At 38.0% G+C, this 16,885-nt stretch overlaps 1 protein-coding gene across 2 annotated transcripts in view; it reads right to left on the minus strand.

Moving 5' to 3' along the window:
* Positions 1-16,885, minus strand: part of CBLB (Cbl proto-oncogene B) — a 63,209-nt gene that overhangs the window by 26,678 nt on the left and 19,646 nt on the right. For both annotated transcript variants that reach the window (XM_079974357.1, XM_079974356.1), the window contains exons 4-9: positions 9,805-9,951; positions 7,193-7,349; positions 5,631-5,752; positions 4,897-5,034; positions 3,910-3,997; positions 2,266-2,397 (exon numbers count right to left, since the gene is read on the minus strand). In XM_079974357.1, the coding sequence (XP_079830483.1) occupies positions 2,266-2,397; positions 3,910-3,997; positions 4,897-5,034; positions 5,631-5,752; positions 7,193-7,349; positions 9,805-9,951 (784 nt within the window). The remainder of the gene's footprint in view (positions 1-2,265; positions 2,398-3,909; positions 3,998-4,896; positions 5,035-5,630; positions 5,753-7,192; positions 7,350-9,804; positions 9,952-16,885) is intronic.

The following is a 16,885-nucleotide window of genomic DNA, read 5'->3' on the forward strand; positions in this document are numbered from 1 at the left end:
CCACTTTGGGCTTTAAAATAAGCAATGATTCTACACAAATGAGTGATTAGCTACGCACACATATAAATTCAATTCAATGTTATAAGCATACAGGAATATTAGGGCAGTGCATGAGTATGAGAAAGAAACTATTTTTTAAAAAAACCAAGATAAGTTCCTTTTTCTTATCTTATACATTTTAATTTTTATTTCAGTGTTTATTTATCCTAGTTTTCTCTCCATTAAAAAGTACTGAGAAAGTTGACATTCAGTACAGAATACCCAGAATAACTGAAGACATGGAGTAGCTTATTTTATTTAATAACGCAGATGTTTCACTATGGGAAAAGGGGACTGGCAATTTCTCCTTAGGCATGTCTAATGAGCCATTATGACAGCAATTAAACACTAACCACTAGCAAGTATCAACTGACATTGCTACAGTATGTTCCTTTCATCAACTCATTAATTATACAGAAGTTAAATTTGCAATGAAGTTTGATTAAATAGGAAATGTGGCTGCTAATGCAAGAAAAGCCCAATTCTCTCTTTCTCATTAGAATTCACTTATTAAGGGTTACACTTTAGCTGGAAATACACGATCTGTGTGTTTGGTTTGGGCCATATTCTTCATCCCCACTGAGGCGTAGAAGGAGGAACAGCTCTCCAATGGAAAGTTAACACCTGCAATTTGCCTCTGCACTTGTTTTTACAGCTGCTACACCTAAAGACCCAACAGAGAGTGCAATCCCCATTGGTGAAAGGAGGAAAAGGGATATTTTTAATTCAATTGCCACCATTTCTACAGCCTTCTTAGCATCCTTAATAGTTCTTTAGATTCCACCAGACAAACAAAAGCATGTAAAAACAGAGCCTAAAATTTATACACACAAAGATCACACTGGGTGCAATCCGAGAGAATTTACTTCCTGAGAGTCTGCTAGAAGTAATAGGACTGGACTCGCTGGTAGCTTTCACCAGATTTATGTGTGTTTAACTTTCTTTGAATGGTTTCTATTTTAAATGCTTAGGTACAATTTAGGTACAAGTAGGCAGAGTTCAGGCTTGTCAGATTAATTTTGCTTTTTCCGAGAACCCCAAGATCTACCAGCAAGAGCCTGGCACAATATTCTAACATACAGCCTCTGAGCACGACTGAGCACAGCAATTTTTTTTTCATTACTAGAAACAAGCAGAACGTACTGTACTTTCACATAAACATTCACTCCTGGTTAAGTTTTCTCATTTTAAGAAGCCGAAAAAGTTAATTTGAAGTGAGTTGCTTCAAATAGCCATTTTGAGCAGGATTTAATCTCTGTCCATCAGCTGACGAGCAGAGGTTACATCCTGTTGCCTTGTACCCATGATCATGTTCTCTGCTGGGTATACAGCAAAAAGCCACGCGGAATTAAATCCTGTACATCAGTGATGTCAACTGATGGGATAGTGTGGGCATGATTTGGGAAAAATAGCCTTGCAGGCCAAAATTGGATCCCCTTGTGGACCATGACTGGCCTGGAGGACAGAGGTTCCCCATCCCTACAGTAAGGGTTCTCCAGATTTGGTAAGCAAAGGAAGAGGGGTAGGAGAAAGAGAGATGATTCACCTTAGCTTCCTCCTCGGCTTGGTGTTTTATTGCTGGGTGAGTTATTTATCGCACAAGTTCTTAGGAGTGCTGACCATTTGAGAAGTCTCTCTCTTGTCCACCCATACACTACCACTTATCTTCTCCATCCAATAATTTTTAAACATCTTCCTTGACAAGCTCACACCTAATAATGCTGTTACTTGTAATTTTCAATAGCTTATTGATCTAGCTTTGAATACAGCCCTGCATTTATTTTCATATATGACAAAGTGTGTCAAAGTGCAGGGCCAAATGTCCTCCACCACATTCCATATAAAGAACATAACTGGACCGGCAACTGAAGCTTATTTCAATGCTGGTAACACGATTGCATTGTCCACAGCACCTGAGGCAGCACAGTAGTTTGAAGTGGCTATGACAGTCCATGTAGCATACACAGGTCTGTCCTCCAACAAAGGGAAACAGCTGCCACTCTGTACCTCAGCATCTGCCACTTGAGGCGACCCTTTCACTTTGCCTATTATAGGACTGGCCTGACAAAATGGAAGCAAAGTAGCAATATTTCAAAGCATATTCCTGAAGCCGATACTGCTGAAAAACCAGCAAAATGAACAGTGAAAAGAGGACCACAAGAAGTCGGAAAATAAACCTACCTAAATATATACATATCGTGAATGAATACATGAAAGACAACCTACCTGCCATGCTGTAAGGCAAGATGTGCACATCAGATGCCCACAAGGCTCAATCTTCACATCTTTGTCATTTTCTGCACAAATTTTACAAAGCTGGAATGTGGAACCCATTTCACAGTACAATTCATATTGTTCCTGAAAACAAGACTATTGCAGTTAAGTGGCTCTGTGGGATGGTATGTTTACAAGCTTGCTTCTAACACAGTTTGTGGTTTTTAAGCAAAACAGTGTTTGAGATCACCTATTTTTGAAGACATTCATGTGACAGAAAATAACTCAGTTACTGGCTACAGTTACTGGTTGACATTATGAGAGAAAACTATTTCAAGACGGGCATAACTTGAAAACAAATGGGGTTGGGGTCTTCTTTCCAGAAGACCTGGAAATGATACCTGAAAGCAGCAAAGGAATTATCTTTTTGTTAATTCCTCCTAATTTGCCATGGTAAGTGGAAGTTCATGTTCCAGCTAGAAAGTTGTGTCCTCTGTTGGGAACTAGAACAGCACGACAGCATGAAGTATCTCTAGCTTATATTTTAGTCTTTTCTAACAAAATCTTGTCTTTGCCAAAGTTCTGCTCTTCTTCCTTAATTTTCCTGTCTTTTCATTTTTATAGTAGGTGAAATACCAATCAAAGATGTGTAAGGAAATTATAATCTTCCAATATCATCTTCAGCATGTCATCACTGCTAGAAGGATAATTATCTCCTAAGTGCTCATAACATTTGTACTCTAGGTGCCAATTCTTCCTTAAATGTCAGAAAAAATAATGTCACAATGCAAGCAGTAATTACAGCATTGTTAGCATACTCCACATAGCATGTATAGGCAACTTGGGGGGTATTTGAGGGTGTTTGTTATTGTTTTTTCATTTTAAGTGATAGTGATTTATCTTTACTATGAAAAAATACTTTGTAATGCCTATCAAAACATCAAGTCTAACAACATGACACATACATCAGAATCATTCAAAATGCAGCCAGGGTATTGGCCAATCCACAACAGCTACAGAGAATGAATAGACCACCCTCATCAATATGACAAAACTACCAATGGATGGTGCAGAGAAGAAGAGATATGGATTTCTGGCCAACACTTCCTCATTTTTTTATCCTTTCACCATATACGACCAAAGGTCACTCAAGCCCTAAGATGTAATTATCACCAGAGAGGCATCCAGAGAGGTCAAGCTGCTTGATAAAAATAAATTCACAGGCTACCAAGATCATTACGGTTTTAAACACCCTCACTACTACAGTTCACAACAAACACACTAATTGCTTTTAATGAAGGTTAGAGATTGTAAAACACACTAATTGCTTTTAATGAAGGTTAGAGATTGTAAAGCAATTAATTATATTTTTGAGGTTAAGGATGATTTTATCTGGATGTTATTTTGAGACTATTGAATGATAATATTATATTTAGCTTAATTATAAAGTAAATCCAAACTTTTTCAGAGAGCCCCTATGCAAACCCATCTCATATATTTCCCACCAAAAGTGCCCCCACTCCCCAGCCACACCTCAATAGTGAGTGCCCATTAATGGGTGTAAATGAACATCTTACTAAAATCTGGGATTTAAATCTGTTGCATTGTTTTTTATTAATGCTTTTGCTATAAATGAAGTGATAATATACAACATACCTGTGTAACTTTTATGTGATCATGTGGGGTGGGTTCACACAGTCCTGTCAGATCAGGATTATAACTTCTTCCATCTGGGTACAGATAGCTGGATTACAAAGAAATAAAGTTTACAATTTTACATTGCTTCTAAATTTTTTAACATTTAATCACACAATGTGCACTAACATGTATATAGCTACAAGTTAAGAAAACCCAAACATATGGCTTTCCGAATGAATTTGATAAAACTGGGACAAGTTCACAAGGTCATTAGACAACACAAATCACAATAGTTACACTTGAAAGCATTCTACCACCAAGATATTTATGAATGGTAAATTTAGATGAGGGTTCCAAAGGTTTTCTGACCCCACTCTAAGCATTTGCTTCCAACAACTTTTTCCATTTCCTCTTGCCATTCATTACAATATCCATGTTTATGTTGTTTTTCTATATGCACTATCTGCTGATAATTGTAGCCCATTTTTCATTTCATTGTCGCATATAAGTTCACCCTCACCTCTTCTCTTCTCATCTCCTTGTTTTACTGTTAAGTCAGCAACATAGTCTCTAGTTTGCCTACATTTGGGACACTAAAGAAGAGTGTTTGTTTCCCTTTCCCTGCATGAAAATTATGAGCACTCATTGCAATAAAGATCTAATTTTATACTGAATAACTAAACACTGGTCAGACTGAAATACAGTGGTACCTCGGGTTAAGTACTTAATTCATTCTGGAGGTCCGTTCTTAACCTGAAACTGTTCTTAACCTGAAGCACCACTTTAGCTAATGGGGCCTCCTGCTGCCACCGCGCCGCCAGAGCATGATTTCTGTTCTCATCCTGAAGCAAAGTTCTTAACCCGAGGTTCTATTTTTGGGTTAGCGGAGTCTGTAACCTGAAGCGTATGTAACCCGAGGTACCACTGTACATATCACTCTAAGGTGCATCCCATCTGTCAAAGAACCAAGATTCTGTATTTAAAGTAGTAAACATTTATACTCACAATCCCTCCCGGCTGCCATCAATCAGAGCTTGAAATAAAGGCTTATTATGAGGTATTGTCTGTAAAATATTTCCATCGCCAGTGACATATCCAATGGCCCACTGTCCTAGTCGAGTGCAGCTTAATCTGAAAATGTAGCTATAAGGCAATGTTACAAAAACACACTTAACAACATATGAAAAGATCTCCTGGATCAAGCCAAAGGCCCATCTAACCCACTGCCCTCCATGTTGTTTCACCCTCAATTTCCATAAGCTCAAAAATATGATGGGAGATGTGGTCCAGCAACATCTGGAGGGCCAGAGGTTAACCATCTCTCCACTAAACCTACAGTATGTGGTGCCTATAGCCCACCCTCTACATGAAAAACATGGGTCCTGTTAAAAGTTAGGAAAACTTTCATTTAAAATTAGAAAGAGGGGTAATAATCCCCCCCAGTTCTGAAAGAAAGGTAAAAAAATCTGAAAGCAGCACATTTAAAAGGCTCAGCAGTTAAAACAAGGGATCTATGTTTATTAGACTTTACTATATTCACATAAGTGCATTTTATAATTTTAAAATGCAAATTCAGTCAGGTGAGCAACACCAGGATTGCAGGTTTTTCCAGTGTAGCAGGGAATCTCATAAAATATACCAAGTGAACACTGGTCAAAATAGCACAAAGAGCAAAAGGTTTTACTGAACACAAAGGTCAAATGACCCTCTTCTAAGAAGTATTAGCAAAAATGTATTACCTTCCTGGTTTGGTGCTGTATTTTTGTAACCGTGCTTTAACTTCATCATAAGTCAGAAATGCCATATATCCAGGATGCGTTACAGCTAGGAAGTTCCAGTTTCTTAATATTGAACCCCAAGGCTAAACACAAAGTGAAAAAAATACTGTATTTTTGTCCCATCTTTCCTCCAATCATTGTGGTGGCATACACTGCTATTTCCCCACTACACTTGTGACCATGTGGGGTAGATTAGGCTGAGAAAGAGGGCCAGCTTGAATGTAACAAGCTTACTAAAACATGCTTTTGTAAGTCAGGATTTTGTTCCATAATTTGGTAAAGCAGGCAATGAGCTTCATGCCTGTGGGCTCCCTGCATTTCTCTCTGTGTTACTGGTTTCTGCCATGATTACTTTAAATCACAGTTTATCATTTTGGAAATAAAGGGAAAGTGCTTTAAAGCAAGCATGATTTTTAAAAAACACTGAAACCAGCACATGAGGGGACGGGGAGCATGAGAACTGTATCCATCTTAATAAATCATGGTTTATTAAGCCATGATATTTGTGTCTAAACCAGCACATAGTGACTGGGCCAAGGCCACTCAGTAAACTTCATGGCTAGATGTGAAATTTTGCTCAGCTATTCTCAACATTCCAGACAGTCACCATATCAAAGTGTCTCACAATGTATGCAAGACATACTTCTGAAGTCTATAGAATTATTAACATAATTCATTCAATGTACGTGATTAACTTTGATACAATTTAACTGGGGGAAACATGCCTAGGTTCATAGCAGGTGAAGAAAAGCCTACTGTCAGCTAAATATAAACTGTTGCTCCTCATGAAGCAGCTATCAAAATTTTGATCTTCAATCAAAACTATTTCTCTCTCTCTCTTTATATACTGCCTTTAATAAAAATAATATTAACATGATTCACAATACAATAAAACAATGCAATAAAACATAATAGAAAGCTGTAGTACCCAACATCAGGGGCCCAAGAATACAGCAGCAATTTCTATAATCTTACCTAGTGTTAAGTATGCAATTTATCACAGCAGTGATGCATAGTAATATACTAAACCTGCCAACTATTGTTATTTGGAGGTATATAGAGTTCAAGAATATAAACAGATCCTATCTCATATTCCCATACCCAGATGTTTAGTTTGTCTGAGTCTTTAAGCTGCCCTCATAAAGGGAAGAATTTTTTTCTTTTCTCATCTGTACTCTCTCCTTACAACATTATATTTATTGTGAAGGTGAGGAAAAAAAAGTAATAGAGGAGCTCTAAGCATAATAAGCAAACTGGGTTTTTTATTTAAAAAGTTAAGCCAAAGATAATTCACACAAATAAAGTTTCTACGTTAAACCAAGCCTCAGCTTTTATTCAGTTTTAATCAGACTTTTTTCTTGACATTTTCTCTGAACAAAATGTGGCAAAGATTTTTGTTTTTAACTGAACAAAATGGCATATTGACTTCAACAATTAGTGAATGCTTTGTAGGGTTTAAAGAAACATACTTGGTTGTAGACAACATAGGAAGAGGATGTTCAATATTAGGCTGAATATTTTACCTGGAATAATCTGGTGAAGATATCAAATTCAAAGACTGAAATGTAGTCATTGCAGGTTAAATCAATAGTAGATTTCAAAGCCATTGCTTCCAAACCAGAACTAATCTGATGCACTTCATGCAGACACTGACGGAACACCTTCCAAGGCACTATGGTTCTATAATGCAAAAACAGTATTGAAGTGTTACATAATACGCTACCATTTTCTAAGTAACATCACATCCTGTAAAATCAGAGCCATGTAGGTTCATGATAACACATCATGTTCGCTTACAACTCCAGGTAAAGGGCTACCAGCAATCTTCTTCTGGCAACACCATGGCCAGGGGCGAGGAGAGAAGATAGATGATGGCAGGAATTGGTGTCTGAACAGCGCAGCAAGATTTTAAGTTGGCACCGGGGGGAGGGGAGAGCACCATTCAAGGTCTACTTCATGGGGCAAAATTACTTGTGTCAGCACTGTACATGGCTCTGTGTCTAGGTAAAGGATACACAAAGGCATGGATATGTGCCTTTGGTGGTGGCAAGCCACACTTTGGAACATACTGGAAATATACCTGGCCAATTCCTTTTTGTAAAAAATAGATTGCCCAGAAAAAAACATTTAATACTGGTTCACAGCCCTTTAAATAATGTGCAGATTTTGGAGGCTTCTTAAAATTGGTATCTTCACATAATTCTTTTCAAAATATTTTCCACTTGTATGATGACATTATCATTCCTGTGCTTTCCAGTTTATAGGAATGAGTACTATTGCTCAGATCCCAGAATGCATCACCCACAAACGAGAGGCAGCAATACATTTGGGGAAGCCCCGAGGTTTGCAGAAGGAAAAGAAACTGAAAGTAGGGAAGGGGAGAACCCAACACAGCACCAAGGACTCAGTGAACACTGAAGGATGACTGACTATTGAGGGAGGATGGAAAACTGGATGGAAGGAGAAAGCAATGGAGCATCCTGGGTGAACTGGCTGACTGAAGGAAACACTGTACAAGAGCAGCTGACATTGCAAAATTGTTTCATGTCCCATTTGCTATTCTTGTTATTTGTTCACACTTCAACTGTCTCTCTGACAATAGAGTAACTAAAGTGCTAAATAGATAGATAACAATTATTTAATTGAAAATGTGGACTACAGGGGAAAATATTGCTATTGGCTTCAAAGTTAATATCCCCACCTTTAAATAATATTTAAAAATAGCTCAAACCAGGAAGATGCTGCCCATCATGATTCATATCCAGACAGTAGCTAAATGCTAAATTTTAGCAATAAGCTTTCTGAAGTCTTAGTGCCATCTCAGCAAATTTCCCAGCTAATATATAGTGTAGATTTTTTTTCCTTTTGATTTATTACCACATGTATTCTTTCCTAATATACCCAGATGTTTCAATAATGCAACTTGCTGAAAGACAAGTAGGTAGATAGTTTGTAGGGTGTGAGGTTTTGAAGAGCCTATACTCAAATAGTTACAGTCACAGATCTGCCATAAGCAATCTTGCCAAAGGAATTTCCTACCTTGAAGCAAAAATAGCTCACAGGGAGTGGCTGTGTAAGAACTCTGTGGTAAACTTCACAGAATGAAATTTTAGATGGGATCAAACTCGCAGAGGTGAGCAGGTTCATTAATATATGTATTACACAGAAATTAGCTTCAGTCTTCCAGATCATGCTGAATTTCAACACAACCTTCAGCACTAAATAAGGTCATAATCACTTTTCCTAGTACAATAAAGGCACATTTTCTTACTTGTGCAATGTCAACATGTTATCTTATGTATGGTCTGTTGTTTTTCAGGGGTGTTATATTTTCTGAGAATTTTAATACAGTATTTTTGTGCATCAGGAAATGTAATACTTAGATAACACCTATCATGATAACTGTGGAATACTCAAATTTATTACCTTATAAAACCTGTTATCAATAATCACAAACCCACTCCCACCATTTGAATACAGCTACTGAAAATGGACCTTTCTGTCCAAGCCTTCCTCAATTGCTGACCGCTAGAATGTACAGCTTCATATTGTTAGTTTCAATATTGTTAGTTTTCGTAATCTAATTTTCCTTTTGAACTTTTTATATCTTATTATATCTTTTGATTTTCCTTTTGAACTTTTATATCAATTACCTGAATATCAATATTGAGTTTTATTGTGGTTTTTTTGAGTCTCTGACTCCTTACTGTAATCTGCTTCAAGATATACAATTATATAGCAAATTGGTCTAGAAACAAAGGCTTCAATGCAAGCAGCAAAAGACGTGTTGTGAATTTCACTGAGTACAAGCTTAACATGCCTACTGTGTGGTGGTGAGGGGGTGTCTCACTTCTCCTCCCCCATTGCATCCTCAAGTAACTGTCCAGCACACCTTCTTTGTATTGTCTGGGGTCTGTTAACATCTACTTCAGGCAATTAAGTCTGTTATGAATAGTTTGCAAGGCACTTTAGCCACATCTGGTCAAAACCTTACGTGACAAGTGTCTCTTATGTACTTGTCCTTATACATAAATGTTAAAAGGATACTAAAAATGGGGGGGGGGGAGAGACTTCAGGACATCCTTGGGAATCATATACAACACAAAAAAACTTTTGCAAAATTGACTATACTTACTTCTCACCGAAAAATTTCTTCCAGAATTCTGCAGCATCAGCTTTTGTGATACGAAAGTTGTCACCCTGGAACTGACCATTAGGAAAGATTGCCTTGATTTCTGCAAGCATGTGACTGAAGATGAGGGACAGCTTTGTAAGATTTCGCCTTTCAATGAAATAAAACAGGGGGTAAACTAAGCAAAATATACCTAAGAATTCTCTTGTTTGAAAGGAAAATGAAGACCTAAATTTCAAAAATTCAAAAAGCAACATGTGTCCCATGTTTTCTTATTTTTAAGACCACATTCATACAATTAAACAGTGCTTTAGAAAACATTTGCTAAATAATAATGCCACTTCTTGGGTACATTTTAAGGATTTAAATAAAAACAAAAGACGTATATTAAATTTGATAAATTGTTTATGTAGATTCAAAAGTCTTCAGTAAGGGAAGTCACTGTACTTTAAAAGGTGAAATATAGCCATATTCAATGCAGTTGTTTCATAAAACTGTTGAGGTTATGTCATAAGAAACAGCAAAAATTGATAGCTCTATTGTTACAAAACAATGCCTCAAGTAGCCACTGTAGGCAATCAGCACCATATAAGAGAAGATTTATAAGACATAGTAAGACAAAGGAAAACAACTTGTTGATACTTATTGAATGATATCCAGGGAAATCAACTGGTTTTACAAAAGGAAGTGGAATTTATTTTAAACCACACATTAAGTTATTCTAAGGGCAAAACTGCTTTTCACAAAGTTCTTTCTAGCATAGATTTATTTAATGTACGCATAACATTAAATTTCACATTCCTTCCTGCAGAGGCACAGTTTACTTTCAAATAAAAATGAAACATGTTCCAGGTGTACAAAAAGAAATGCAGGCAAAAATACTTTACTAGCCCATTTACTAATGTCCACATGCATGTCACAGGTCAGATAGTGAGCCCAGAGAGCTTCTTGCTTTGATAAAAATTGCTAATTGTCTTAGGCAAGTAGCAAATTACAAGGTTGGCCTTGATCTCAGCTTTTCAACAGCCTGCAGTTTTCAGTGATTAACACACAGGGAAGCTTCACAGACTTGTATTTTTCAATGTACATAGTACTTTACACGCAGTAACAATAGCAAGGAAACAGAAAAATTCTGACCCCAGGGAGCACATAGTCAAAATCTGGGAACCATTCAGAAACTGGAAAAGCAAGGTTGACATTTTAATGTCCCATGAGGATTTGAGTGATGTTACATTGGGCGTATTGTGATTAATTAAAGTGACAGGCAGCTCAGAGACACAAACCCTGAACAGGGAGGCACAAGTCTGGCATCAGAGTGAGACCCTGACAGATGGCCAATGATGCCTCTCCTGTGTGCGTTCGAACATATATTTCTCTCCAAACTAGCACACTTTTCTTATTCAAAGTAGTCTGTGATATGTCGTTGATATTTGAAGTGTATGTATTATTAACTTTGTAGTGTTCTTCCTTTTCGTTCTTGTGTAAATTCTATTCTTTAATCAAGTTGTATTTTTAAAAAAGTCATCTTGGTCCACTAAGAAAAGGAAAAGTGCTAAGACACGTCCTAAACAATGCTTGTACCAGAAACTCAGTATTAATGAAATATCTTACTACCCAGGAAAGGTTCTGGAGCTGCCTGAGCCCCAAAGGCAAATTTAATGCACATATTCTGGTAATGCTCAAAATTGTGTCTGACAATATCCAAATGTAAACCAAAACCCAACCCTCCAATTCAGTAACTGTCATACCAAACTGAGCAACAGTATCTTCAAAGGTGCCCAAATCAATGAATTTTGGAAAGATTTGATTCATCATCTTGATTCAAAAGGGTATCCAATGGTTTCCAAACACAGACCCAAATCTACCCCTCTAGCTCGGGAACTGTTGTATCAAAATGGTGCCATTTGTAAAGGTTTGTCCCACCGTTTTGATTCAAAATGGTATCCAGTGGTTTCAAAATGTAGACAAAAACAGCTCTATCTTGGGAACCGTCTATGTGACAATACATCAAGAGGCACCCAAGTTCATAAAGGATAAACTACTTTCCAAAATATATAGTAGATAAACAACATAATTAAACAACTTAGTTAAACTCAGATAGAAAAGGGGTGAGAAACAACTAGGTAGTGAATAAGTGATATCAGTGACTAGATCTTCAGCCTATGTAAGCACAAACAACTATTTCTAAATGTCAACCATGGCATGCCCTGACCCGCTCTAACAGCTAGAATTTCCCCCGAAAGTGTGTAACCATCATCTCCTACTTGTAGATGAAAACCACTGCATCTTGTTTGTAACCTCAGCAGATAAGATAAATGATCTGTTATCTTTCCCCTGACAACCTCTTAATATTTTCTCTTTAATATTCTACTCTAGGCTAAACTTACTCAGTTTCTTTAGCTCTTCTTAAGATTTGCCTTTGAAACATTTATAGTCTTTTAGAACTCATCTACTATATTGTTTCCAATTTGCCAAAAATATACACAGCTCCACGTGGTATTCCAGATGTGGTCATAATTTGAAAGGATGCTCTTTTCCTTCCTTGTAATGCCCCACCCAGAAAGCACTAGAAACTCCAATGAAACACAGATGAAAATGTATCTGCATGCACAGACCCTAGAACAGGCATAAGCAAACTTGGCCCTCCAGGTGTTTTGGGACTATAACTCCCATCATCCCTGACCACTGGTCCTGTTAGTTAGGGATGGTGGGAGCTGTAGTCCCAAAACATCTGGAGGGCCGAGTTTGCCTATGCCTGCCCTAGAACAAGTGTTTCTGATCAGACCACAAGCCAAGCTGGTACTCAGGAAAGGGTGGGGAAGAGACTTCAGAGCAGGAGAAAGGACAGCTTCCTCCCCCGCCACTCACCCCTAAACCTGTTTGTCCATAAATCAAAGGGGGGCAGTTATTCAGCTTCAACAAAGCTCTTGATACCTATCTTTAATATTCATGCCTATGTAATGCATTTTAGCAACACATTACCTAAATATGCCAATAAAGTACAGTGGCACCTTCGGTTTACAAACTTAATCTGTTCTGGAAGTCCATTCTTAAACCGAAACCGTTCTTAAACCAAGGCGCAGTTTCCCTAATGAGGCCTCCTGCCGGTGCCCTTCCACTATTCGGATTCCATTCTTAGACCGAGGTAAAGTGTGCAAACCGGGACACTACTTCTGGTTTTGTGGAGTTCGTAAACCGAATCATTCATAAACAGGACTGTTCTTAAACCAAGGCACCACTGTATAGTGGATGCAATTCAAGGAACCCGCACTAGCCTACAGAGAACACACATCTAGGGGCAATAGCTTTCAGCATGCAATCACTTTCCTTTAGTCCTGGTGTTTGCAGCTTAGCTTTGAAGCAGACTTTAACTTGACAAATATACTGTAACAGGTTCTCTTTAAATACCTTCTTCCCAGACTCCAGCTCTGGTCAGGATGGGACTCACATCTATCCTCCCTTCTCCCCTCAGTCAGGTGTTGTTTGTGCTCTGTACTGACCAATTAAATCATTTTATTTCACCCTACTACAACCACAACCTGAAATAATATACTGTGGGCAGGAAGGAGGAGAGCACCAACATACATGAATAAATACCTTTAAAATACTTTAAATAAGGTATCTGCAACAAAACGTCCCTGTGTGTTCAAGCCTTCAATAAAAGGGTTCATGTTCAATACACAAGTCAGTCTGGAATTCATAGGGTAGAGTGGGGAATCCCAGGAGGGACAAAAAGGCCAGTTTTTCTTCACACCCTCTCCTAACCTGTCAATGGATTCTCAAGTAACTTCTGTGGCCCGGAGTTACTATCCTCTAGCTTAGGCAGGTTTGAGAGCTACAGCTATTCTGGACTGGAATAGATGGGACTTCAGTTGTCCATGCTCTGGTGACCTGCTTAGATTACTGTAATATACTCTTTTGTGGGGCTGGCCTGAAAGTCTGGAGGCTGCAGCTAGCGCAGAATATGACTGCTTGGTTGGTAAGTGGGTCAGCCTTATGGGGTCATGTGTCAGCAATCCTGAATCATGCACTGGGTATGCAATTGTATTTAAATGTTTTTATATGTTCTATATGTTTTCAAATATGTTTTTATTTTATTTTAAATTGCATTGTTTTATCATTTTGGTGTTTGCTTCCTTCCTTGGGCTCCTTTGAGTGGAAAGACAGGATACAAATTAATACTAATAAAATAAAATACAGCTGCAATGAGGCAGAAGCAAAAAGAATAGAAACAGAATTATCTAACTGCAAAAGTCTAGTTTTATTTTAAGGAGGTACCAAAATACCATCGGAGATAGTGCCTGTCTAAATTTTGTGTGTGTGTTTGTATAAAATAAGTACTACAGATTACATTTAACTTTCTAATGAAATAATGGGTTCTTATTACAACTCAGTATTTTGATCTATATATCATGAAAGGCACATATGTCTTACAAAGCTATTTCAGGACCAAAATCCCACTATTCTGTACTATTTTCACCTGTATGTTTCCCATCTTCACACATATGAAGTGCTCTGTCTTTTCTTAATATCATTCTGAAGACTTCAAAAGTGAAAGGAAATAATGGAGCAAGTTTTCCTTTCATCATAAGCATCTTGTTGAATACTGCTCTTCAGTAATGAGCTTGTAGCACTGATTAAAGTGGAAAATAGTAGTTTTCTTTCTTTTCATAAAGCTGAAAGGAAAACCCTCCTACACTCTCCTTCTCAAGACTGAATCCCCACTTTGTTGCTCAAGCATCTTGCTCACATTATGGAACCTTTTTTTACAGATACAGAATCTCCCACACAACTTCTCACAACACTAATTTCTTATAAGCCATATTACTCAATGTAAGACTGGAGAGAAGGCCTGATCTCCCCATGAGGCTATGGGCATTTTCATTAAGGTATTGGTATGAGTAATACAACTAGATAATCCAAACTCAGCGCAAGCATTCAGCACGGTAACATTGCTGGCCCATTTGGTCTCTTACCATGTCAAATTATAATTGGCCAGTACAAGCCACTACCTCTGAGCCACTCACCTTCTTCTCAAATAATCACAGGAAATAAGACAGGAAATCTATTATCAATAGACTGCAACTTGTTTAACTGTGGGCATTAGTCATACAAGGTAATAATCAGACACAGGTCTACATGCTGCAAAAGTATTTCGCTTGACTGTTAAATGATGTGCTACTTGAGAATGCCTACCAACTTTAAATATTCATACACAACAAATATTCCACTTTTTTCAAATCATGATAAAAGCTGTGAATAAGGCACTTGCTTTATTTCCATTTCACTAATCTTCATATAAACTTCGTCTTCTTCTATTCCAAAGCGAACATGTCAAAAACAAAATTTCCCAAGCAGCACGTTTGTTTGGGAGGAATATCTATGTATCCCATTTACCAAGAGTATCTATGTATTCACAGTGTCAGAGCCAACACAGCTTACTAAGCAGTTCCCAACATCTTGATTTCCTGACTATTATGAAAATGGTTCAGATACGAGTCTTCAAACTCACAAGGCATAGTGTCTACAGTTGAAAGGGCAAACTATACCAGAACTCAAGTGAAAGATGTGTAAGCTGCAATATGCTACCAATAATTTAAGTCAGTATGACCATTTTTCTTCTGAAAGCTGCAGTGCATTATATTCCCATACACTCTTTCCTCAGATTCAAAAGCCCACAAATAGCGTGTATAAATGAGTTACATCAGATGCTTAAGATGGAAGAAATAACGACTAGAGAAAAAGCTACAAGAAACGTATGCAGGTAATTAGAAATTCCACTGCAGTAGGAATCCCATGTCCAACCACAAATTATATGTCTATGAAAAAATATTCTGTGGGCCTGCAGAATGCTCACACTCTTCATTTGTTCAAAACGCTGCTACTGCTGAATTTGCATTTTGCTAAGCCATTCCTGCCTATCATTTACCTGCAGTGGAGTTGCTTCCAACAGCGCCACTTTTCCAGCTTAAGATTTCAGAAACCTGTATAGGCTTGATACACTTATCTTCACACTACAGGTCTATACTGCTAAGACCCAAATACATTCCACTAATTTGTTCTAGGCAAGGTTTTTCGGTTTATTATTTTATTGTTATTTTAAATATATCTATCTTTAAAGAACCCACTGAATTCAAGGGACTTACCTGGGAATAAGTCCTACTGCACTAAATGAGAGTTTCTTCTGAGACATGCACGTAATTGTGCTGCTATGCTATCAAAGGGAACAAAATGTTCAGATCTCTACATGCAATGGAAGGCCAATTCTATACAGTGGTACCTCGGGTTACATACGCTTCAGGTTACATACGCTTCAGGTTACACACTCCACTAAGCCAGAAATAGTGCTTCAGGTTAAGAACTTTGCTTCAGGATAAGAACAGAAATTGTGCTCCGGCGGCACGGCGGCAGCAGGAGGCCCCATTAGCTAAAGTGGTGCTTCAGGGTAAGTACAGTTTCAGGTTAAGAACGGACCTCCGGAATGAATTAAGTACTTAACCCGAGGTACCACTGTACACACATACGGCAAATTCCTCAATAATGTTTTAAATTGGACCAGGATCCAAAGAGCCCTACACTTGTATGGAAGCACTTGTGTGTACCTATGGGATAACTGCCAGTTTTCCTTTCCAGCTGCAGCTCCTCACAACTTGACGAATATAATTCACAGTGTGCATGTGGAACACCACACACAGCACATTTCTAGCCTTTTGTGTTCAACAGAAACCTAAACAAAAAACTATAGGATAGACCGTTTTGCTGAGTTTCCCTACAGAAGAGAAACTAAAAAAATCCCCCATACAGATGCAACAGCAGGTTTATATCTAATGGGAGTGGGGGTTGGTTGCCTTGCTTATGCTTATCTTGTTAGTATCTCAGCATATAGTATTAGGGAGAAAAATCTAAGCACAAGCTGCTTGACAGTGGAATGGTGATGGACTCTCCTTTAAGCAGAAGTTGGATGGCCATCTGTCATGTGTGCTTGGAGTTGAGATTCCTGCAATGCAGGGGGTTGGACTAGATGACCCTTGGGGTCTCTTCTAACTCTACAATTCTACAATGCTAACCATAAATGGAATGCATA

Source organism: Podarcis cretensis (genome assembly GCF_951804945.1).
Source record: "Podarcis cretensis genome assembly, chromosome: 4".
Lineage (NCBI taxonomy): Eukaryota > Metazoa > Chordata > Lepidosauria > Squamata > Lacertidae > Podarcis > Podarcis cretensis.